At 47.2% G+C, this 25618-nt stretch overlaps 3 protein-coding genes and 1 long non-coding RNA gene across 4 annotated transcripts in view; 2 read left to right on the top strand and 2 right to left on the bottom strand.

Moving 5' to 3' along the window:
* Positions 1 to 25618, bottom strand: part of LOC310667177 (uncharacterized protein) — a gene marked incomplete at its 3' end in the record, with an annotated part of 50286 nt that overhangs the window by 9320 nt on the left and 15348 nt on the right. Inside the window, exon 2 of the mRNA XM_083418897.1 lies at positions 13679 to 13758. Coding sequence (XP_083275023.1) covers positions 13679 to 13758 — 80 coding nt within the window. The remainder of the gene's footprint in view (positions 1 to 13678; positions 13759 to 25618) is intronic.
* Positions 700 to 3508, top strand: LOC310667142 (pseudouridylate synthase 1 homolog; the record flags this gene model as incomplete). The annotated part of the gene is made up of 5 exons (XM_083418868.1): positions 700 to 942; positions 1711 to 1950; positions 2688 to 2825; positions 3204 to 3353; positions 3497 to 3508. Exons 1-5 carry the CDS (start codon positions 850 to 852, stop codon positions 3506 to 3508), a joined length of 633 nt encoding a protein of 210 aa, XP_083274994.1. The 5' UTR covers positions 700 to 849.
* LOC310666885 (uncharacterized protein) lies at positions 11146 to 13475 on the bottom strand. Its single transcript, XM_083418436.1, has 7 exons — positions 13263 to 13475; positions 13014 to 13093; positions 12782 to 12890; positions 12598 to 12681; positions 12260 to 12364; positions 11894 to 11945; positions 11146 to 11791 (listed from the first exon to the last, which is right to left on the bottom strand). The coding sequence occupies exons 1-7, from the start codon at positions 13377 to 13379 to the stop codon at positions 11766 to 11768; spliced, it is 573 nt and encodes a 190-aa protein (XP_083274562.1). The 5' UTR covers positions 13380 to 13475; the 3' UTR covers positions 11146 to 11765.
* On the top strand, positions 23038 to 25042 carry LOC310665986. The gene is made up of 3 exons (XR_014505738.1): positions 23038 to 23158; positions 23893 to 24132; positions 24918 to 25042. It is a non-coding gene; the product is annotated as an uncharacterized lncRNA (long non-coding RNA).

Raw genomic sequence — 25618 nt, forward strand, 5'->3', positions numbered from 1 at the left:
ATTAAGTAGTTAGCATCACAAAAGAATAGCCAGGTAAACCCATGCAGGGGTGTATGTATGAGGTATTGGGGGTGGTCTTGGGTTACACCCCTTCTGTGATGTATGTATGGAGCTGGTCTTGAGCTCCAGGGCGGGGAAATTCAAAAGTTTCTTCGTATAGGAGTTTGCCCACCATTGTTCTGGATCCCTCTCCCCCTTTGTGTGGGGTGGAGCACCCTGTTGCAACAGTTCAATAAAGATCAGGCTTACGAGCTGCTTTGCTTCTCACCATTCTCTGCTTGGCCTCTGTTATTTCCTCCTACCGATAGAGAACCTACCAAAGGACTCTAGATGACCTCTTGGGGACCCCAGAAGCGAAAAGGAGTTGCTCGTTTTCTTATAACAATATCATGGGATAGGACGTCCCTATTTTGCGTGGGAGAAACGCTGGAGGGTATCTGAGCGCGCACAGCATTTGCCAACACTGCTGGACGGGTCCCGCTCCCCCGCAGCCCCAGCCGCTTCGCCCGGGGGGACGATGCCCGGGAGCGCGCATTCCCCCGCCCGCCCCGCGGCGCGCTCGTCCTCCCCGCCGGCTCCGGGCTCCTCCCCTTCGCGAAGCCGGCGCGCTGCTGAGCTCGGCCCCGTTCTGCCCCTCCGCGGCTGCCGTAGTCGGCCCCCGCCACCGCCGCCGCTCTCCCTTCCCTTCCCTTCGCTCCCACGTGGTTGCCGGGCAGGAGCAGCTGCGGCGGCGGCGGCGGAGTAAGTGGCCGGAGCGGCTCTTGGCGGAGGGCAGGCGCGGGGAGCGAGGGGATCCCTTGGTGGAGGAAGGAAGGAGAGGGAGAGGGACCCCGGCTGCGCCCCGCTCGTATGCCCTTCCTAGCCTGGCTGCGGTCGGGGCGTCTGGCCGCTCATTCCCTCGGGAGAACAGCCAGGGGCTGGCGGCTGAACGGCATGGCTAGCGTAGGTATCGCTTCTTGATCTTCATCCGGGAAATCTTCCTTACAATATGACTTTGATCAGCTGGCGCTTCTTCAGAAAGGTGTTCACTTCAGGGCGCAGGAAACTGCCTTGATGCGGAGCTAACTCGGGACTTGCAGGGCTTGAGAGAGGGGACCTGGAGATGCCACCGGGGGGCGTTCGGCATCATCGTCATCCTTGTTCTTGCTATTAATTAAATTTCTATACCGCCCTTCATCCGAAGATCACTGGGCGGTTTAGGAAGACACGAAGATTCATACGGTAATAACAAACCCAATCCATACAGAAAAAGAGATTCAGTGCAGATAAAAAGATAAGATTCACGCCACTGGACTACAGCCTTTTCCTATGCAACGTGGTTTTCTGTTGGTTTATATTCCGTTCTTTCTTAAAAAGTGTAGTTTTACCTCTTTGTCCCCTGAATTGCAGGGATTCTTCTGTTGTTGATGCGTTACCTGATCTTCAGAGATGTGCATTGTGAGCTGCGACGAAGTTGCTCGTTTTAGCTTGGCGTATGGCATTGCGTTGAATGATGATGTCTGTATACGTATCTATATGTGAAGCAGAATTAAAATGCCACCAAAACCCCCAGTAGCTCCTTTTGGACTTACTTGCTTGGTTGCCTTAAGAAAATTGTCTTTTGTCAGTTGATTTTGAGTGATCGATTCAATATCTGTGTAAAGAAGGTTTCTGTGGCTGACGTGCCCTTTAAATGAAGGACTTCATTAGCTTTCGGATGATCTCTTCTAGTGCTTTGCAATGGCTGAGGAGTTGAGAACCGTGGCCGGCAACCAAGCCAAGAGGCTGAAGAGCAGCTGCAGCAACAACAAGGAGGCAGCGGAAGAAGTTGGAAAGCAGGAGGAAAACGGGCATGAACCGAAACGGATCAAGACCAGTGGGGAAGAGGTGGAGGACGGGGTGAAGAGGTTCCCCAAAAGGAAGGTTGTGATGCTGATGGCATATTCAGGGAAAGGCTATCATGGGATGCAGGTGAGTGGTTCAGGTACCTCTGCTTGGGGAGTGTTTGTGGAGTTACCAGGCTAATTTGTCATTGGCCTTTGTTTAGGCATGTAGGTATAAGATGAGGATGGGGATTGGTGGTCTTGCTGCTGCTGCTGCTCTGTTTTGTCCACCTATTTATTTATTTAAAGCGGTGGGAAACCACTGGCCCTCCAGATCTTTGAGGCTGGTGGGAATTGTAGTCCAATGACATTTGGAGGGCCAAAGGCCCCCTGCCCTATGATTCACACAGGTGAATACCACTGCTTCCCCCTGTGCTATAGGGAGCCTTCACTGCCTGTGTGACAGTAGAATTTGAACACAAGGCTGCAGAGTGGAAGAAAAGCAGGGCGACTCCCATCTTGCCTCCCTTGAGAGACCATGTTCCTTGGGGTCCCCTCTTAGCCACCACTTTTAAGACTTGGTGTCTGAGTTTGCTTTCCTCCCTTCTTCCTCTCCATTATTTTCCCCGCAAGTGCCATGTCTTCTAGATTGCAAATCTGAGGGCAGGGACTCGCCCACTACTGATGTTTGTAAGTTCTTCCTTTTAGCTAAAGGGCAGGCTAAAGAAACCAGACCAGTTACCACGTTAACACCTTTCTTTGATCCATCCCAGGCGCTTGTACCTGGTCTGACTTCCTGATCCTTAGCTCATCCTTTGTAGCAGCCAGGCAGCTCCAGCTCTGGCAAGTGAGATGCATTCAATCTTTTCTTCTTTTTCATTCCAGCGCAATGTGGGGAATGCTCAGTTCAAGACGATTGAGGATGACTTGGTGACAGCCCTCATTCGATCAGGCTGCATCCCAGAGAACCACGGTGAAGACATGAAGAAGATGTCTTTCCAGAGATGCGCCCGGACAGACAAGGTGATGCGGTTTTGTGTGTGCGAATGGGAGTTTCAACAGCATGGAGTGTCGGTATTGTGGATTGCAGCCCTGGGGAGCTCCTGTCACACAGTGTAGAAAATACTGAGCTTGATGGGCCAATGGTCTGACTCTGTATAAGGCAGCTTCTTATGTTTCTATATGTGGCACCCTAACACATATGTAATATACATGGTCCCCAGGTTATGGTTCGGCATAGAGACCCTTGCATTCTTCAACTCAGTTCCATTTTGTTTGCTTTCAGATTATACTAACTTCCTGAATCCATGCTTAGGACCCTCAGCCCATCACTGTCTGATGGAGACTTTTCTGGTTCCCTCCTCCCTGTTGATTTTAATCCCTACCTGTTGATCCACACAGGGTGTATCTGCAGCTGGGCAGATCGTGTCGCTGAAGGTCTGGTTGATAGACGATATCTTGGAAAAGATAAACCACCATCTTCCTCCTCATATACGAATTCTAGGTAAGGGAATAAATAACAGGAGCTTTTGGTTGTGGGCCTTGATCTCGGTGATCTCACAATCTTTCATAAGCAGAGCAATAGGGATGAGCCCTTCTCGCCAGCTTGTAAATGCATAGGCAAGGTGGGCCTTGGTGTTGAGGGTGCTTTGAGTTAAGCTCTGTGACATCAGAAGACCCCTCCTGTCCCCCAGGTGCAGGAGTAGCCAACCTGGAGCCCTGCAGATGTTGGACTCCAGTGTCTATCAGCCCCAGCCAACATAACCGGGGGTTAGGGATGATGGGAGTTCTCATCCAACCACTTGACTACCCGGCTCTTCTGGATAGACTCCAGAAGGGACCTACAATTAATTAGGAACACCACGTTTCCTCATTGGTATCCACATGAGAACAGAGCATTTTAGAGCTCGTTAGATGACCAAAATCCTTGCCAGCTTTCTTAAGAAATGCCTTTACTGAGTTGCGTTTCCAAGTGATGCCCGCTGCAGTCTTGGATGGCCGCTATAACTAAGGTCCCATACACAGACAGACTTTGTATTTGTGGTCAACCACAGGTGAAAGACATCACTCATTATCTGTTAACCTGCCCCTTATATAGGTTTCTGAAACCTTGGTTCTCAGGGACAGCTCAGTCGGTAGAGCATGAGACTCTGAATGTCAGGGTTGTGCGTTTGAGCCCTCTGCTGGGCGAATAGTTCCTGTGATACAGGGGGTTGTACTAGATGATCCTCGTGATCTTTTCCAACTCTACAAATTTATGATTTTGTAAAAGCATCATAGCAGAAAGGGTTTGGTTTCTTTTGAGTGACAGTAATATCTTTGTAACACACAAAGTAACCCCTTCAGGCCTCCCAATCTGGCCCTCGAGACTCTCCCCAGGGCACACCCCTCCCCAGTACTGCTTTGCACCCTCCTTGAGTGCTTTGCCAGGCTAGAATGAACCCTGGGAATACCTGACTTGCCTGGATGGGGGTTAGAGAGGGGTGTATATAAAGTATCGCCAGGGGTAGGCAACCTAAGGCCCGGGAGGCGGATGCAACCCAATTGCCTTCTCAATCCGGTCCGCGGACGGTCCGGGAATCAGTGTGTTTTTACATGAGTAGAATGCGTCTCTGGGTTATTATTGGGGCCTGCCTGGTGTTTTTACATGAGTAGAAGGTGTGCTTTTATTTAAAATGCATCTATGGGTTATTTGGGGACGCAGGTGGCGCTGTGGGTTAAACCACAGAGCCTAGGACTTGCCAATCAGAAGGTTGGCGGTTCGAATCCCCGTGACAGGGTGAGCTCCCTTTGCTCGGTCCCTGCTCCTGCCACCCTAGCAGTTCAAAAGCACATCAAAGTGCAAGGAGATAAATAGGTACCGCTCCAGCGGGAAGGTAAACGGTGTTTCCGTACGCTGCTCTGGTTTCCCAGAAGCGGCTTAGTCATGCTGGCCACATGACCCGGAAGCTGTACGCCGGATCCCTCGGCCAATAAAGCGAGATGAGCACCGCAACCCCAGAGTCTGCCATGATTGGACCTAATGGTCAGGGGTCCCTTTACCTTTACCTTTTATGGGTTATTTGTGGGGCATAGGAATTCATTCCCCCCACCCCCCACAAATTACAGTCTGGCCCACCACATGGTCTGAGGGACGGTGGACCGGCCCATGGCGGAAAAATGTTGCTGACCCCTGAACTATCCTACTGTACAAAAGTAAATTTTGCAATCATTGCTTTACCTACGATTGCCCCTGGCACGTGGCGGCTTGTGCAGAAGGGAAGGCAGCCCTCAGGCTCAAAGAGGTACCCCAGCCCTGGTTCACAAAACAGGAAATGAGAGGGCATGCTATGCATTGAAAGCATATCTCCCTCACCCTCCTGCTTTCTGGGAACTGTGGCTTACCCAGAGCTACAGTTCCAGCACCCTTAAGCAAACTACAGCTTCTGGGATTATTGGAAGAGAGTGGTGTGCACTAAACGCATGGCACCCATGGCAGGCTTTGCAATCTCCCCTAAAAAGCTTCCTCCTCCTGCAAGTTCCACAGGTCGGTTTGGAGGTGCAGGCTGCCCTCTGCTGCTCAGTCCTAGCACTTCGGGGAAAGAAGGTAAGATTCTTGCAGTAGCAAAAGAAGCTCCATCTGCACCAGTCTCAAAAATGGCCTCTTTTTTCACTTGCTCCTTCAGTTTTTTCAGACGAACCATAGGATGTTTATGCTGATCGGATTACATGCCGATTACATGTGAAATCCGCCTTTCTACTAACTGGCACAGTGAAGGTTACACAACCAATTAGAATAGGTGGCAATTTGCTTGGCCATATGGCTTTTGGGTTATCCAATTTCCCCCCCTGTCTCTTAACTGCCGTTCTTTGCTGTTTCCTATGCCCCTTCCAGCTAATCTCTGCCCTGCTTTCTTTTCTGGCTAGTTTATTTTATGTTGCTGCCGCCAATCATTTCTGGGTGCAACTTTCCTATCTGAGGGCAATTTACTTGGAAGAAAGTCTCTTTGCACTTCGTGGGGTATGCTTCTGTGTTGGAGTGCCTGAGACAGAGGAACACAGGCTGGAATATCCTTTATTATTCACTTGTAGGATTGCTGATCGTCGAAGCGCCTTGTTAGCTGCATTCAGAGGTGAAGTTTAGCTGGAGTGCAGTAGCAGTCTAACGATGCCCTGAAACCACAGGCATTTTCCTTATTTTCAATAGGAAACAATGATAGAAGGAAGCGTCAGCAGATTTTATGCAATGCTTAAACATTGAACATGGGCTTTTCTTTAAATGAGCAACATGACTCTAGATCTGAAAAACTAATAGGCAGAATATGTGGTCCTGGTCTAATGATAGGTGAGAACAGTGAACAGACCCTCCGTAGTTCTACGCTTCAGGGTTTCAGCAGGCAAATCAGATTTCGAAAATGTGTATTTTCAGCTGTGGCGCAGGTGTGCCTAAATTGATTGTGGGCATTTCCTCCCACTTCTGGTGAGCCAGGGCGGCTCAGCAACGCAACTGGTTGCTTCTGGTGGAGGCGAGCTCCTCTTTGACCTTCACAGAGCCGCCATCCCTCCAGGCGATGAGAGTCTAAGTCCAACCCTGGCAGGCATATCCAAAGTCTGTTTCAGGGGCCGGTCCACTGGTTGGTTGCAACCAGCCCCTGTGGCAGTTTATTTCGTGGGGTAAAATCCTAAAAACCCCTGAACTTCAACCCTAAATAAAGCTCAACAACTTTGGGGTTAAATCTACCACAGCACTGACTGCGACATGGTCACTCCCTGGTGGTGAGCAAAGAGGACCTGTAGCCAATCTAAGGTTCTGCACTTTGGCAGGAAGAACCAGATGCACCAATATAAGATGAGGGACACCTGGTTTGCTGGTAGGGAAAAGGATCTAGGGATGTTAGTGGACCACAAGCTTAACATAAGTCAACCTGAGAGTGATGCAGCAGCAGCAAAAACTGCTAATTCTATTTCAGGCTGCAACAACACAGGTGTCCCAATGAATGGAAGACAATAAGACAATGAAATTCAAGACAGTAACAATTTATTGTGCATTTATTCATAATCCATTAAAAAAAATTTATTTTTATTCCATTCTCTTCCAGTTCTTTTTCTTCTTGACACGTGGAGTTACACAGGGAGTAGATCATATATCCTAAGGAACGGAAAAACCTAAAATTCCGTGAGATCTTTTGAGGCAAAATAATGTTAACAATTTTCGGATCTCTCCCTGTCCTGTCTTTTGCAAAACAAAGGTGTCAACCCTGTGCCCAGACAGCAAGACCCTCCCCCCTCGGTCTCCCTGAGGTGGTCCAAAGGAAAGAAGAGTAAGGCATAAAGCCCAAGCTGGGTTGCAGGAGTTGCCAGAAGGAGGCCTACAAAATGCCACCCAACCATCTTAGGGACTCCACTCTGCATCTGTGTAGGGTTTACTCGGGAGCCTTGTCTTCCCCTGAAGCCATCCGGTGGGATCCCTGTCAGTGTTTGTAAAAAAAAAAAAAAAGGAAAGGGTTCTGACCTCCCTTTGTCTCCTCAGACCCTTGTCGGCATAAAAGAGTCCACAAGAATATCCTTGCAGAGCGCTTTCTGCTTTTATTCTTTAAAGTCTTTGTGCAAAAGCGACTAACCAACTGTACACACCTCAACACTACCAGCTTTCACTAACTAACCAACCAACCCAACACCAAACTAACATTTCTCTCTATATATACAACCCGGTGCAGACCGCTGACTCATGCTGACCCAGCTTTTTTAAGCATTACAGAAACAGCAGCCATTTTAGCCGTGACACCCCTTCTGTTTCTTAAATGCGAAAAACCCCAACAGGTCAAATACATACATACAGTACACTATATACATAAACCCAGTTTTGGCATCAATTAATTATGACATGTTGCTGGCAAAGGCTTGGTAAACAAATCAGCAATATTATCCTACAATTGACAATACTCCAGTTTGATTACCCCATTCTGTACACAATATTTAACATTTGCATGACGGATAGCAATATGTTTTGATGCGGATTTCATTATTTCCAAGCCCGCTAACACAATGCACAATTGGCTATCTTCATACACTTGGATAGGCAAATCTACTTTACAATCTAGATCTTTTAGTATCTGTATAAACCACATGATTTCATTGCATGCTAGCGACAGGCTCCCATATTCTGCCTCACAGGATGAGGTCGCAACAAATCCTTGTTTCTTTGACCTCCATCCAATTATGGAATTGGCAAACACCATAACCATTCCACTTGTAGATTTTCTAGTAGCTACACAGCTTCCCCAGTCCGCATCAACAAATACTTCTAGTTTTTCGTCTTGTGTACTATATATCTTCAAACATACATTTAATGTCCACTTTAGATATCCGATAAGCCTTTTCAAAGCACACCAATCGGCAGAACTGGGTTTAGATACACGTTGGCTCAGAACATTTGTAGCACATGCAATGTCTGGCCTTGACCACTGGCTTAAATACAGCAGTGATCCTATTTTTTAGTGATACAACTCAGGCTGATCAAATTCATCATCGCACACTGTCTTTGGGAAATCTGGTGTCATGGGAGTCTGAACTGGCTTGCAGTTTTCCATGCCAAACTGCTCTATCAAACGAAGAATTTTCTCTTTCTGGCTCAATAGGAAGCTTCCTAACTTACTTCTACTCCCAAGTAATTGCTTACAGGCCCTAAGGCTTTAAGCTTAAACTTCTTTTCCAGTTGACTTGTGAGCTTCTGGATCTCATCTGTGGAACTCCCTGCTACAAGCAAATCATCAACAAAAACTAAGAGCATTAGATATTTGTTGCCTGTCCCCTTGGTGTACAACCAAGTTTTACAAGGGCTTCATTTAAACACTGGTTCCAACACCTTCCACTTTGTTTGAGACCGTAAACAGCCTTTTTTAAAGGCCAGACTGCACCATTCCCCTCTTCAAACCCAGGGGGTTGTCTCATTAACACTTCATGGTCTAAATTTGCATGCAGATATGCAGCATCAACATCAAAATGGTGCACTGCTAATTGTCTTGCAGCAGCAATAGAGAGCATTAAACGAAAAGTTTCACTCTTTACAGTTGGAGAAAACACTTCATCATAACTCTCCCCTTTAATCTGAGTGAACCCTCTGGCTACTAATCTGGCTCAAAAACGTGGTTACCCAGATGCAAGGGTTTTCCTTTTCTAAACCCACTTGCATGACACCAAACACTTTGTTACGTTTAAAAGAGTCCATTTCTTCTTTCATAGCTTGTTCCCACAAAGCACGTTCCCCAGGGGGTAAGTCTAAGACTTCATTATAACTTTGTGGTTCCACACAACTCACATTCCATATTCTCACTCCTCCTAGGGTCAAATGCTGAGGAAGTACACCCTTGTTTGAACGTTGGGAGCGTCTAGGTACAACTACTTCTTCTTCCCCCCTTGTCTCTGGCTCTTCCTCCTCTTCCTCTAGAGAAGTATTATCTATTGCCACATCTTTTGGAAAAATCTGTGCCTCCTCCTGCTCCTGTGTTGCCAATGGCTGAGAAGAAGCCTCTTCTCTTACTTGCAGAGGCAGTAGGCAATCTGGGTCGGCATGGATCACAGTCCATCTGTCCTGGTCAGCAAAGTGTGCGCTTCGTGATAGAACCATGCGTTCTGGGCGTAAATTGAAACGCCACCCTTTGCCATAGGGCTGATATCCCACAAACCACAGTCTCTGCACTCTAGCCCCCCCTTTCTGGCGCTGAGCTTTGGGGATATTTACATGTGCCCAAGAACCCCAGTTATGAAGCATTGTCCACTCTGGTTCTTTCCCAAACAACACACAATAAGGAATATCTTTTATAGAGCTAGACCAGGTTCTATTAATCAAAACATTTGCTGTAAGGAAAGCCTCGCCCCACAGCCTATGGTTGTTACCCAATCCTGCATCCGCTAGCAGGCAGTCCTTTACTGACTGTATTACAGCCCCACGTCTTTCACACAGACCATTTTCAGCAGGGCTATAAGGGTTAGTCAAACGGTGAGTGATCCCCTTACGTCGCAACCATGCTCCAAATTGTTTGTTCAGAAAATCTCCACTCCTATCTGTTTGCAACTGCACAACAGGGCGAGCGAAGAGCTTTTCAGCTTGGGCAACCCATTCTCTGAATGTGGGGAAACACTCCGATTTCTGCTTTAACAAAAACAACCAACTAAAACGTGATTTATCATCTTTTACCAGTCTTCTGTGGAAAAGGGCCTATCACGTCACAATGGACAAGTTCTAAAACCTCTTTAGATACTCTGTCACTTTTAGAAGCCACTGGCTTCCTCTTAGATTTGGCCATTTTACATACATTGCAATCTAGGAAACAGTTGCAGCTATTTACTTTTAGGTTCTTGCACACCTTTTGCATCTCTGAAAGCACACGGAAATTGGCATGACCCAGTTTTCTGTGCAGTTCATGTACACACCCCTTATGAACTGGCAAATCATCCTGAACCACCTGGGCTGCTTTAACAGGCTTGTCCTGCATTACATATAACCCATTTTCCAACTTTGCATGGCCACATACCTGAGTTCCATTCTTTATCAGACAACCATCCTGCATGAACTTAACACTATACCCTGCATTAATCAAACAGCTTACAGACAGTAAACAATAGTCCAGACTGCTGACAAACAGAGTCTCTGGTAGTGTTGAAGCACTGCAGGAAACATGTTCCCTGGCCATCAATCTTGCTTCTACGACCATCAGCAAGATAGATTGAGTCTTTTCCATCAGCTGGCTTCCCCAGGGTCTTAAAGTCCTCCCGACTGTTGCAGATAATCCTGCTGCTACCAGAGTCCAGCAACCATGTTCCTCGAGATATCTTCCTCTCCTCTCGAGAAAATGCAGACAGAAGATGAGCAGAACGCATGTTCTTCTTCCCTGAAGCGAACCCCTTCTGCTTACATTTCTGCGTCGATTGCTGTCTCTGCTCCATGTCGTCTTCTGGAGGTCTTGCCCTGCATTGATGTTGGAGATGCCCGGCTTGGCTGCATCTATAGGACCTCCTCACCGCCATGGCCAAGTCCCAAACGTGGCATTGCCCCATTGGCAGATCCTGCTGCTGGCCCCCTCGGCTGTAACTCCTCCGCTCTTGGAGTTCAGCCTGTCTGTCTGACCTTCTTTCTGCTTCTTCGGTCAATCTTCCAACCACATACTCAAGGGTCAGATCTCGGGGACGCATACTCTCCATGCTGTTAATCACAGGCAACCAACTTTCAGGCAAACTTGAAAGGATAATGTAGGTTTGATCAGTTTCATCCTGACGCTTACCTCTCTGTTGTAGTTGAAGAAATAGAGATTTCAGCGTTTGAAGATGAGTTGCCAAACTCCCACCTTCTTCCATAACAGTCCTGAACAGCCTTTTGGTCAGAGAAATTATAGTTCCAGCAGTTTCTCTGACATGCATTGCCCTTAATAAATTCCAGCACTCAAACGCTGTGCTGGCATTTGCTACATGCAATAACTGAGAGTTGCTCAAACACAGCATAATCTGGGCATGAGCCCTTTCATCCAGCCGTCTTTTCTCAGTAGAGTCCCGTCTCAAAACCTCAGTTTCAACACAGTCCCATAGTCCATCTCTCCTTAACAACTGCTGCATTTTTATTGACCAACTCAGCCAGTTGCTTTCTGAGAGAAGTTCAAAAGGGATGCCTCCCCCAATATTTACAACTTGGGAAGACTGGAAATCTGCCATCTCTGCTGGTGCTTGCTGAGCCCCTTCTGTGGGGTCTCCAGCAATCTCTCCTGACTCTCTCTTTAGAGTCCGACTGGACAGTCCTGGCTGGCACTCACCGGCCTCTAGCTGCTGCCTCTGTTGACCCTCAGGTCCTGCCTGGCTCTGCAACTGGTGTAGCCGCTCTGTGAGTCACCTACTGTGGTCCTCTAGCAGTTCAAACTGTTCCAGTAGCCGACGCTGAGTGCTTTCCTCATCCTCAGATCCTAGCCGCTCCAACGTCGCTGCAGACAGTTACGGCTATATGTCCTCAATGATGATGTCATCTGGAGGGAAGAGAATGAGAAGAGAATGCAAATGCAAATGAAAATGAGATTTCCCCACAGGCCTTTAGTCAAAGGCCGCTGTCTCCAAGGTGTGGGGCTTACCTTCTTTGGGCTTCCGGCGGAAGCATGCCAGTTCCGGCCGAATGACAGTCATCTGCAGAGGAAAGAAAAATTGGGGTCAGATGGGAGCAAGAGAGCACAGAAGCAGCGCCAAGTCAGGAAGGACAAGTCTCCCTCTGTCTTGGGCCCAACCCCTTGTTCCAGAGGACCTCCCTGGGCCCTGCAGCCCCCTGGGCAGAGGTGGAAGGGCAGCAGCAGGAAAGGGGGCAGGAAAAGCCTCTGGCCTCATCCTGGCCCCCAGGGACACACCCCGCAAATTCTGTGCTAAAGATCACATGGGGATGTGATCTTGGGGGGGGGGGGATGGAAGTAACCAAAGAAATGAATAGAAGAAGGCAAGGTACTTACTCTGAGTTTGGGATACTTCCGGGCAATGGCCAGCAGCAAAGAGATGCTGCTGGCCGCAAGTTGTTGCGCCTCCCCACTTTCGCCCAGGGCGTATCCTCTGAGGTCCTGCAGGAGGAAAGAGCATTTCAGAGTCAGGGGCCAGTCTGGGCCAAAGCGGCCCCCACTGCCCCCACCACGGAGTCCCTGGCACTTCTGGACCATGAGGGGATGCCAGCTTTGGTCTTGGACCAAATTGGGGGCCAAATAGGCTCTGTGCCCCAGAAATGGGGCAGTCCGTTGGGTAAGGGAGGGGAGGGGGAAAACCCTAAAACCACCCCTGATGCCATAGGGACACTTACACTGAGAAGCTGGAGGAGGGTTCCAGGGTTGGGTGACTCCATAAGAAGACTGCCCAGCAGAAGGCGGAAGTGCCTCTTCAGTTCCTGCGGGAAAAGAGAGAAGAGAGTTTGAATGCTGGTTGGATTCTGCAAGGGTGTGGCGAAGAGGAAGAAAGAGAATGTGAAGTCAAAACAAAGGACATACTTCTCTCTTCTCCTCCTCCTCCTCCTTCTTGGCCCCGCTCAATACGGCCTCCAGCATCCTGTGCAGGATGGCACTAAGCATGTCAGAGGTGAATTTGGGCCTCATCGTGCTGCAGAAATGAAAGGGAGAGGGTTAGAGTCTCCCTTGCCCCTTTCTCCCTCCCGCCTGCTCTTTCCCCCTGGAGTTCTGCCCCCCCACCCACAACCCCATCGACGCCAAAGACCCCACTCACCTTAGCTGGAGGAGGGCCTCCAAGGCAAGGGCCAGGGTCAGGGGCCGATCCCTGAAGTGCTCCAAGGGCCCCAAGATGTCCTGGAAGAGAACAGAGGAGGAAAATCAGCTCCCACCCCAAACACCAGGCTTGGCTTTGCAGGGGAATGGCAACCCCATGGCCTAAGCCGGCAGGGTCCTCCTCCCCACAGATGCACAGCCCCTTCCCCCCACCTCCCTGTGGGGGTCCCTCACACCCCCCATCACTCACCAGAATTTTTTGGGCTGTCTCCTCCTTGGAGCACGTCAGGGATCGGAGCCCCCTGAGCTCCGCTGCCTGGCAGCTCTCAATGACCCCCAGGATGTACCGCTGTTCGTCCTCCAGCATCTGAAATGCAAAAGTCAGGCTGTCAGTTCCTTGTGAGGGGAGGGCTTCTCCACATCTGAGAGTGCAGAGTGGGGGGCAAAGAGCCCGGGGGACAGCGGGGGGGGGGCAGGTCTGAGGGATCCAGTCCCTGCTCTTGTTTTCTCCAATACTCACCCCTCGGGCTGGTATTCTGAACCGCAGCAATACTGCAAACAGAAGGACATGGGAAGAGGTGAGTCCTCTTTTGCATCCTTGGACCAGTTGCCCCCCATGCCCATCCCTGCCCTCCTCTGTCCAAAAAAGGAGGGCCACTGGCTTACCTGGTGCCACGGGCTGCTCTGTGTCTGGCTGGGGGGCCACCCTGTGGCAGCGCCTGAAAAGGCGCCTTAAGCACCTGATCCTAGAAGAGATGAGTGGAAAGAGTGACTCAGATGCTGGCAGCCCCAATTCTTGGGGGGTGTTTGGGGGTGAGGAGGGGAGTCTGGAGAATACAGTGAACCACTGCCGAATTGGCAGAACAGAAATACAGTGGTGCCTCGCAAGACGAAAAGAATCCGTTCCACGAGTCTCTTCGTCTTGCGGTTTTTTTCATCTTGCGAAGCAAGCCCATAAGCGGATTAGCACTATTAGCGGTTTAGCGGCTATTAGCGGCTATTAAAGGCTTAAGGGATTAGCGGATTAGCTGCTAAAAGGCTATTAGCGGCTTAGCGGGCTTAGTGGATCAGCTGTTAAGCGGCTTAGCGGCTTGGGAAAAAGGGGGGGGGGGAGGGAAAAAACCCCGCAGGAACTCGCAAGACATTTTTGTCTTGCGAAGCAAGCCCATAGCAAATTCATTTTGCGAAGCACCTCCAAAATGGAAAACCCTTTCGTCTAGCGTATGTGGAGTCTAATTGATCCTTGCCGGCGCACTCTGACCAATTCCTTCCATCTCTCTGCAGTTCAGTGACCTGAAGGGGCATCATCAGAGCCTGAAAGAGGCAGCCCAAAGCATGAAGGGCTGGCAGAGAGAGAAAGGAGGTCCCAAGTGCTCTGGGTTCAAGAGCTACCGCCATGTAAGGGCCCAGAGAGCCTGGCCCCCTCATTCATGAAGTCAAGTAGTGTATAAATTTCATGAAGCATTGTTACCAGAATTTTTGGAAAGGGTGGCGGGGGGTTCCGCCCTCCACCAGGCACAATACCCCACTCCGACTGTACCCCAGATCAACACCTTCACGCCTGCAAATGTCCCCACATAAAACATCCTGACACAGTCCTTTCCTTTTTCTATTCCAAAGGCTGCCATAAATAAGGGTAGAACATTTGCCCTAATGAAGGCTGAGCCTTTCGCTCGCAAGGCGCTCAACCAATCAGCTCAGACTATCCAAATATCCAATAGCAACCAATGAGCGCCACGAAACAGTGCCCTCCAGCACAAAGCACTGACAACAACAACAGAACAAAGCACACAGGCACTGCAGCTGCCAACCAGCCGTGGCCTCTGCTCTACAAGTAGGAATTCCCACTGGGAAAAGGGGAAAGTCAGAACCAGCCATGAAAAGCATTCTTGGTCCATTGAAACTAGTCTTTCAAGTTTCAGTCTAGGCTCTTGAACTACCAACCCAGCTGTACGCTTGTGAAACATGGACCACTTATAAACGCCATCTCCAACTCCTTGAAAGATTCCATCAATGGTGTCTCCGAAAAATGTGACACACCACTTGGGAAGGCAGGCGAAGTAACACCAGTGTCCTGGAAGAAGCAAAGATCACCAGTGTTGAAGCAATGATTCTTCAACACCAACTTTGTTGGACTGGTCATGTGGTTCGGATGCCTGATGATTGTCTTCCAAAGCAACGACTCTATTCCAAACTTAAAAATGGAAGGCGTAATGCTGGTGGCCAACAAAAGAGGTTTAAAGAGTATCTCAAGGCCAATCTAAAAACATGTTGTATAAACAAAATATAATACAAAAAAGAATAAGAGAGGCTAAAATCAAGCATTTACAAGAAGAAATAGGCAAACAAGGAAAATTATTAGCGAAAACACCAAAAAACGAGATCGCAAACCAAACCATTAAAATATTACAAACACAGCTCTCAACACTCTTAAATGATGAAATAGAAATAATAATAATAATAATAATAATATCTTTATATAAAATGGATGAACAAAAATCATTTGAATTTGGAAACAGACCAGGTAAATTACTTGCATGGCAGATAAAGAAAAGACAGGGAAAGACAAATAAAGTAGTATATGAAGGAAAAGCAGTGGAGACGGAATAAATAAATGCTTTGTAAAATACTTCACCAATGTATATAAAAAAGGTGCAGAAACTCGACAACAAATTATAAAATATCTTCAAGGAAAACAAATCCCAAAAATAGGTGAAAACAGACGGAAGCAGCTAAACGCACCAGTAACAACAATGGAGATACAACAAGCAATTTCCAATCTTAAACTGGGGAAGGCTCCATGTGCAGATGGACTATCCGCGATACACTACCAAAGGTTAGAAGATGCTATAACAATGCCTTTTAAAAAATTAATGAACGAGATCATGCAAGAAGGAAAAATACCAAAGTCGTGGCAAGAAGCCAATATTGTATTAATTCACAAACAAAGCACAGCTAGAGAATGAGTTAACAATTACAGACCCGTATCATTATTAAATAATGATTATAAATTGTTCGCGGGGATATTAGCAAATAGGCTGAAATCGGTCCTAAAGGATGTAATAGACCAAGACCAAGTAGGATTCCTCCCAAATAGGCATATAAAAGCAAATATGAGAATAGTAATTGATCTAATTGAATATTTGGAAATGAGACCCAACAAAAAAGCGACGTTTATGCTAACAGATGCCGAGAAGGCTTTCGATAACCTATCAAGATCGTTCCTTCAGGAAGTAGCAGAAGCAGTAGGACTGGGTGAAAACTACTGCAGAGCAATAAACACAATATATGAAAACCAGCAGGGATGTTTAATAAGAAATGGTGAAAAGACGGATCCTTGAAATATAGAGAAAGGTACCAGGCAAGGATGCCCGCTTTCACCGTTCCTTTTTATACTAACTTTGGAAATCCTGATTTTAGAAATAAAGAAAGAAAAAGAGATAAAGGGAATTACATGAGGCAAGGATGTTTTCAAAATTAGAGCTTTTGCGTACAATATTATATTAGCACCTGAGGAGCCAGGAACCAGTCTAATGAAAGCATTGAGGATAATGAATGAGTTCGGGAAAGTAGCAGGCTTCAAGATAAATATGTCAAAAACAAAACTTATGGTAAAAAACATACAGGAATTAGAAAAGAGCGAACTACAGGAGAAATTGGGTTTGGAAATTGTTACAAAAGCAAAATATTTTGGTATAGAATTGACGATGAAAAATATTAATCTATTTGGAAACAATTATGAAAAAGCCTGGAAGGAAATTAGAAGAGATCTAGAAACCTGGAGTAGATTAAAGCTGACATTAATGGGGACAATATCTATAATTAAGATGAATGTTTTACCCAAAATGATATATTTGTTCCAAACAATACTAATAATAATGAAAGAAAATTGTTTTGATGAGTGGAGAAAAGATCTAACAAAATTCATATGGCAAACCAAAAAAGCCACGCATAAGGTATAAACTATTAACAGATAAAAGGGAGAGAGGAGGACTGGCATTACGAAATCTAAAATTATATTATGAAGCAGAAAGTCTGGTGTGGCTAAAAGAATGGATTACATTGGAAAACACTAGTTTTTTAAATCTAGAAAGTTTTGACAAAAGGTATGGATGGCACGCCTACCTAGCATACGAGAAGGTTAAGGTACATAATGGCTTCAAAAATCATATCACTCAGAAATTCATTGTTTAAAGTTTGGAATAAACTTTAAAGTTTTAAAGTTTTGGAATAAACAGCTATTAGAGCCACAAATCCCTTTATGGATCTCTCCTTTAGAAGCCCATGCAGTTAAAAAACACAATATGAATTCGAACTGGGCAACATATAGACAAATACTGGAAGAAGACCAAGGAAAGTTAAAATTAAAAACATATGAAGAATTAAAACAATATGGGATGGATAATTGGAAATATATACAATTAAAAAGTGTCTTTAAGGCAGATCAAAGAAAAGGTTTTGCCAAAGAACAATCGCTATTTAGCACCATTATATTTCGAAACAATAGGAAATTATTATCAAAAATTTACACTATTATTGGACTATGATTTGATGAAGAGGTAAAAGAAACAATGGTCAAATGGGCACAAGATATCAGCCATACTATATATTTAGAACAATGGTAGAAACTCTGTCGTGAGGATATTCGCTTTGCCCACCAACCCGAACAGATGAGCTTTGGGATTTTTTTATCAAGGGTTTGTTTAGCATTTTCTTAAGTTCCTCATGTATTATTCCCCAAAACTTCTTTATTTCCTTGCAACCCCACCACATATGAATTATCATTCCAGGTTCTTTGTTACATTTCCAACAAAGGTTGGATTTGAATTTATAAATTTTGGCGAGTTTAACTGGTGTTAAATACCACCTGTAAAACATTTTAACCAAATTTTCCTTTATCGTATAGCAGGTGGTAAAGCGAATATCCTCGCGACAGAGTTTCTCCCATTGTTCTAAATATATAGTATGGCCGATATCTTGTGCCCATTTGCCCATTGTTTCTTTTCCCTCTTCATCCATAGCGATTGTTCTTTGGCAAAACCTTTTCTTTGATCTGCCTTAAAACACTCTTTTCTGCTCAGAAGGAAGATGGCGACCAGAAGAGGCACTTGGGACATGGCTAGGGGCAGCCATCATCCCTGAAGCATGAGACCACAGCAACCCTTCTGCTGGGGTGATCATCACTGCCCTCCTGGTCTCTGAGTGGCAGACAGGTAGCCATCTCAAGGACAAGAGTGGATCTGAAGGAGGTGAGGACAGGTGACCCCACCTAGGCCCGAAGTCACCCCCCCCCGGGCAACCAGGCCTCAAACTGTCCAAAATTCCTTTTCTCTCTTCTAAAAAATCCACAGCTAAAGTTTTCCTCTGTTTTCTCACAAGATGCTGTTGAAAGGCAATATGTTACTCTTTTATCAGTACGAGAGAGCTTCAAAAAGCTCATGAATAGACTCTGTCAAGCAAGCCTGAGAACTGAGTCTTATCTCACTCTAGTTGCAGCATTTTGAACACGCTGAACCGCAAGGCTCCGCCGACCCCCCCCCCCATGGCTTCTCATCCCCCTTTCCTGGGAAGAGTCCCAAGACAGGAGCTTTCTGTTCATGCTCAGAGGCAGGACTCTTGAGGAGGAGGAGAAGAAGGGGAGGGAACTGGAAGGGGAATATATATCTGTGCAAATGGCTGTGAACTGGTGCTTGTTTTGTGACTATAGCACACTTGCTCCTTCTACCAGCTGGATGGCAGAATAAAGCTTTTTCTCTGAAACTATTCCTTGAGTGTCTGTTGACTCCCATTTCCCTTTCCCGGGCGCAAAGCTCTTCTCACCCAAGGCTAAAAAGGCTACAGATCCAACCTACATGGTTGGGGGACTTGGCCAGGACAATAGGGGGTACTCAGCTTGGCTGGGAAACAGGAACATGTCTATATTTTTCTTTGTTTTACTGAATGGGTGTAAGGTGGAGGTCAAGGGAAGGACAGGGACAAACCTGATACTCAGGTGTCCACCAGAAAAACCTCCCAGTTTGTGACACCCCCCCCCCCGGAGATGAAGAGAAAGGGATGCTACTTACAGTCTGCCCATCTTGTCCACAAAAACCCTAACTATTCCTCTATTAAAAAAATAAAAATATATACAAAAAAAAAATAAAACAAAGAAAAATAAAAAAATAAAATAAAATAAAATAAAAAAATAAAAGTGTTAAAATAAAAGAATAAAAGAAAATCAAAATAGATCAAATCAAATAAATCAAATAAAAGTAATAAATGAAATCAAAATCAAAATAAGAAAATGAAAAAAAAAACAAATCACTAAATCACCAACTGCCGCCAACTGCCACCACCACCTCTCTCATCTAAACTCTCCTCACTAACCCACAATGGCCGCCTGCAAGTCAGTGGCTTTTAAAGGAGAAGCAAGAGATGTCACAAAGGAGGGTGGGTCCTTGTCACCGTGGCAACCCCCCCACCAGGACCTGGCCCCACCTGGCCCTTCCTGAGTGGTGATGCTCCTCTGTCAGAACTTGGAGGCACCTGCTGTTCCGCCTGCAGAATGCTCTGATCCCAAACTCTCTAGCCCTACGACTGGCTCTGCCACGATAAATCCATTTGTTTCTAAGGTGCTTGGTGGCTCTCTTTTTCTACGTTTGCTGCGGGGGGCTTAATAATATCACTACCCTTCCGCACTCTGTGGATTAAGCAGGGCATGGATTTGAAAGCATTTGTAACTTCTGCCACATAATTTTCAGGTGGAACTCAAATCGGGAGAGAAAAGGGTAAATGCAGCCTGCTCTTTCCATGTGGGGGGCACATTTCGTGGTGCATGCAAGATTAATGGTGGGCCATAACATTAAAGGCAGGCGCGGTGGGGACCTGTCCGGCCTAAGTGGGGAAAGGAACCATCAAATTCGCTCATAAAACCTCTCTGGCATGGGAGCACATGAATTCCAGAGCCATGGGCACATGAATGCTTCACAGTCTGTTGTTTTTCTGCGGAATTCACATTTGGAAATATGCCCAGTCGACTGCAAAGAGCACATACCTGCTTCTTTCCAAAGGAGTGCTAAAATCAATTAACAAGTCCTCAAAGAGGCAGGCCTGTTCCAGTCCCCACCTCAGATAGTCTCAAAGGGCGAGGAAGCCAGTGCAAATTTATCAGCAATTTCAGCAGACGTTGTGTCTCAAGAGTGCGGCAGCAAACTTTTGGCTGACCAAAATTCTGGCACCTTGGCTGAGTGTCCTGGAGCATGCACAGAAATCCTTGACCTCCAAGGGGGATGTAGCATTTCAAAGACCGCAGGGCAAATGTGCTCCTGAGCGTATGCAGAATCCTTTTCCTCTGGTGAGGTGTGGGGAACCTTTAGCCACCCCAGCTCTTGCTAGACTGCAACTCCCGTCAACTCCAGCAAGCAGGAGTTCAGCAACACCTGGAGGGCCAAAGGTTCCCCACACCTGAGCTAGAGACTGTGCAGGTATCTGTGGATTCTGGAGTCCCAGAATTCGCCTTAGGTATCCCCCCCCCCCATGGATGTTAGTGACTTCACCTGCCTGATGCTGAATAGGAGGTGACCTAGGATGAGATGGCTGGCAGGTACTCATGCTGTGGCCTGGCTGACTTGCTTGCACAGTTTGTACTTCTGCCTCTGTTCTGGTCTCTGAATGGAAGCATGGTTCGTATCCCACTACTGACACCAGTGTCTGTTGACCCTCAGCTGTGGATTCCAGAGTTTTGCAGGAATGGGTAACTTAGCAGCATTTTAAACAGCTCTTGTAAAGTTGGAAAGGACCACAAGGGTCATCTACTCCTGAAATGCAGGAATCCTTTTGCCCAACATGGCACAGCTTCCACCCTGGGATTAAGAGTCTCATGCTCTACAAACTGAGGTGTATGTTCTGGTTTAAAATAAAAATAAATTCAGCTGATCTTAAGAAAGACCCTCAGCTGTGGATTGTTGGTTGACACTGCAGGGGTGTGTGAGAGACAGTACAGATCCTCCAAGTGTCTCTACTTTCCAGGGACAGTCCTGGATTTACAGAAGCCATTCTGGTTTCTGATTTGATCCCGGAAAGTCCCGCTTTTCCTTAGGACGCCCCTATCTTCATCGGAGAAATGTTGGAGGATGTGGTATGATGTCCCTGTTTTCATCAGAGAAACGTTGTGAGGGCATGGAGTCGTGCGATCCTGGAGCCAAGAAGATCAAGTAACTATGCAACCTTTAGATGGCAGCTGAAGGCAGCCCTGTATAGGGAAGTGCGTAATGTTTTCTTATGTTTTTATGTATGTTGGAAGCCGCTCAGAGTGGCTCCGGCAGCCTTAGTCAGATGGGTGGGGTATAAACAAAATAATAATTATTATTATCATTATATTATATCATTAATATTATAATATTTTTATCATCCAATATTGTTGTTGTTTAGTCGTTTAGTCGTGTCCGACTCTTCGTGACCCCATGGACCAGAACACGCCAGGCACTCCTGTCTTCCACTGCCTCCCGCAGTTTGGTCAGACTCACGTTTGTAGCTTCAAGAACACTGTCCAACCATCTTGTCCTCTGTCGTCCCCTTCTCCTTGTGCCCTCCATCTTTCCCAGCATCAGGGTCTTTTCCAGGGAGTCTTCTCTTCTCATGAGGTGGCCAAAGTATTGGAGCCTCAGCTTCACAATCTGTGCTTCCAATGAGCACTCAGGGCTGATTTCCTTAAGAATGGAGAGGTTTGATCTTCTTGCAGTCCATGGGACTCTCAAGAGTCTCCTCCAGCACCATAATTCAAAAGCATCAATTCTTCGGCGATCAGTCTTCTTGATGGTCCAGCTCTCACTTCCATACATCACTACTGGGAAAACCATGGCTTTAATTATATGGACCTTTGTTGGTAAGGTGATGTCTGTGCTTTTTAAGATGCTGTTTAGGTTTGCCATCACCTTTCTCCCAAGGAGCAGGCGTCTTTTAATTCCGTGACTGCTGTCACCATCTGCAGTGATCCATCCAATATTATTATTGTTCTAAGAATTTTAAGGTCTTACATATATAAAATAAATGTTCATAAATGTACCAAGCACCCCCTCATATCTATATACCACATGTCTGAAGCCCACAGAAAAAGTCCTGAAAGCATTTTGTCCCTTCCAAATTTACCTCAAATATTGTCTCCTCATTGTCTTTTTACTCTCAAATCCTGTCTTAAGGGCACATTTAAAATTTCCGAAATTAAGTAGTTATCATCACAAAAGAATAGCCAGGCTCTCCAGGTAAATCCATGCAGGGGTTTCCTGCTGGCCCCTTCTCTGATGTATGAGGTATTGGGAGTGGTCTTGGGTTACACCCCTTCTGTGATGTATGTATGGGGCTGGTCTTGAGCTCCAGGGCGGGGAATTTCAAAAGTTTCTTCGTATAGGAGTTTGCCCACCATTGTTCTGGATCCCTCTCCCCCTTTGTGTGGGGTGGAGCACCCTTTTGCAACAGTTCAATAAAGATCAGGCTTACGAGCTGCTTTGCTTCTCACCATTCTCTGCTTGGCCTCTGTTATTTCCTCCTACCGATAGAGAACCTACCAAAGGACTCTAGATGAGCTCTTGGGGACCCCAGAAGCGAAAAGGAGTTGCTCTTTTTCTTATAACAATATCATGGGATAGGACGTCCCTATTTTGCGTGGGAGAAACGCTGGAGGGTATCTGAGCGCGCACAATATTTGCCAACACTGCTGGACGGGTCCCGCTCCCCCGCAGCCCCAGCCGCTTCGCCCGGGGGGACGATGCCCGGGAGCGCGCATTCCCCCGCCCGCCCCGCGGCGCGCTCGTCCTCCCCGCCGGCTCCGGGCTCCTCCCCTTCGCGAAGCCGGCGCGCTGCTGCGCTCGGCCCCGTTCCGCCCCTCCGCGGCTGCCGTAGTCGGCCGCCGCCGCCGCTCTCCCTTCCCTTCCCTTCGCTCCCACGTGGTTGCCGGGCAGGAGCAGCTGCGGCGGCGGAGTAAGTGGCCGGAGCGGCTCTTGGCGGAGGGCAGGCGAGGGGATCCCTTGGTGGAGGAAGGAAGGAGAGGGAGAGGGACCCCGGCTGCGCCCCGCTCGTATGCCCTTCCTAGCCTGGCTGCGCTCGGGGCGTCTGGCCGCTCATTCCCTCGGGAGAACAGCCAGGGGCTGGCGGCTGAACGGCATGGCTAGCGTAGGTATCGCCTCTGGATCTTCATCCGGGAAATCTTCCTTACAATATGACTTTGATCAGCTGGCGCTTCTTCAGAAAGGTGTTCAGGGCGCAGGAAACCGCCTTGATGCGGAGCTAACTCAGGACTTGCAGGGTTTGAGAGAGGGGACCTGGAGATGCCACCGGGGGGCGTTCGGCATCATCGGCATCCTTGTTCTTACTATTAATTAAATTTCTATACCGCCCTTCATCCGAAGATCACTGGGCGGTTTAGGAAGACACGAAGATTCATACGGTAATAACAAACCCAATCCATACAGAAAAAGAGATTCAGTGCAGATAAAAAGATAAGATGCAACGTGGTGTTTCTGTTGCTTTATATTCCGTTCTTTTTTTAAAAGTGTAGTTTTACCTCTTTGTCCCCTGAATTGCAGGGATTCTTCTGTTGTTGATGCGTTACCTGATCTTCAGAGATGTGCTTTGTGAGCTGCGACGAAGTTGCTCGTTTTAGCTTGGCGTATGGCATTGCGTTGAATGATGATGTCTGTATATGTATCTATATGTGAAGCAGAATTAAAATGCCTCCAAAACCCCCAGTAGCTCCTTTTGGACTTACTTGCTTGATTGCCTTAAGAAAATTGTCTTTTGTCAGTTGATTTTGAGTGATTGATTCAATATCTGTGCAAAGAAGGTTTCTGTGGCTGACGTGCCCTTTAAATGAAGTACTTCATTAGCTTTCGGATGATCTCTTCTAGTGCTTTGCAATGGCCGAGGAGTTGAGAACCATGGCCGGCAACCAAGCCAAGAGGCTGAAGAGCAGCTGCAGCAACAACGAGGAGGCAGCGGAAGAAGCTTGAAAGCAGGAGGAAAACGGGCATGAACCGAAACGGATCAAGACCAGTGGGGAAGAGGTGGAGGACGGGGTGAAGAGGTTCCCCAAAAGGAAGGTTGTGATGCTGATGGCATATTCAGGGAAAGGCTATCATGGGATGCAGGTGAGTGGTTCAGGTACCTATGCTTGGGGAGTGTTTGTGGAGTTACCAGGCTAATTTGTCATTGGCCTTTGTTTAGGCATGTAGGTATAAGATGAGGATGGGGATTGGTGGTCTTGCTGCTGCTGCTCTGTTTTGTCCACCTATTTATTTATTTAAAGCGGTGGGGAACCACTGGCCCTCCATATCTTTGAGGCTGGTGGGAATTCTAGTCCAATGACATTTGGAGGGCCAAAGGCCCCATGCCCTGTGATTCACACAGGTGAATACCACTGCTTCCCCCTGTGCTATAGGGAGCCTTCACTGCCTTTGTGACAGTAGAATTTGAACACAAGGCTGCAGAGCAGAAGAAAAGCAGGGCGACTCCCATCTTGCCTCCCTTGAGAGACCAAGTGCCTTTGGGTCCCCTCTTAGCCACCACTTTTAAGACTTGGTGTCTGAGTTTGCTTTCCTCCCTTCTTCCTCTCTTTTCCTCTCATTTCTTCCTCTCATTCCTCCCTTCTTCCTCTCATTTCTTCCTCTATTTTCCCCGCAAGTGCCATGTCTTCTAGATTGCAAATCTGAGGGCAGGGACTCGCCCACTACTGATGTTTGTAAGTTCTTCCTTTTAGCTAAAGGGCAGGCTAAAGAAACCAGACCAGTTACCACGTTAACACCTTTCTTTGATCCATCCCAGGCCCTTGTACCTGGTCTGACTTCCTGATCCTTAGCTCATCCTTTGTAGCAGCCAGGCAGCTCCAGCTCTGGCAAGTGAGATGCATTCAATCTTTTCTTCTTTTTCATTCCAGCGCAATGTGGGGAATGCTCAGTTCAAGACGATTGAGGATGACTTGGTGACAGCCCTCATTCGATCAGGCTGCATCCCAGAGAACCACGGTGAAGACATGAAGAAGATGTCTTTCCAGAGATGCGCTCGGACAGACAAGGTGATGCGGTTTTGTGTGTGCGAATGGGAGTTTCAACAGCATGGAGTGTCGGTATTGTGGATTGCAGCCCTGGGGAGCTCCTGTCACACAGTGTAGAAAATACTGAGCTTGATGGGCCAATGGTCTGACTCTGTATAAGGCAGCTTCTTATGTTTCTATATGTGGCAACCTAACACATATGTAATATACATGGTCCCCAGGTTATGGTTCGGCATAGAGACCCTTGCATTCTTCAACTCAGTTCCATTTTGTTTGCTTTCAGATTATACTAACTTCCTGAATCCATGCTTAGGACCCTCAGCCCATCACTGTCTGATGGAGACTTTTCTGGTTCCCTCCTCCCTGTTGATTTTAATCCCTACCTGTTTCAGGATGAGAACAGAAATCGTGCTCCGACGGCACGGCGGTGGCAGGAGGCCCCATTAGCTAAAGTGGTGCTTCAGGTTAAGAACAGTTTCAGGTTAAGTACGGGCCTCCGGAACGAATTAAGTACTTAACCCGAGGTACCACTGTACATTCCGGCCCACCACATGGTCTGAGAGATGGTTGACTGGCCCACGGCT

Source organism: Podarcis tiliguerta, assembly GCF_965153285.1.
Source record: "Podarcis tiliguerta genome assembly, chromosome: 16".
Taxonomy (NCBI): domain Eukaryota; kingdom Metazoa; phylum Chordata; class Lepidosauria; order Squamata; family Lacertidae; genus Podarcis; species Podarcis tiliguerta.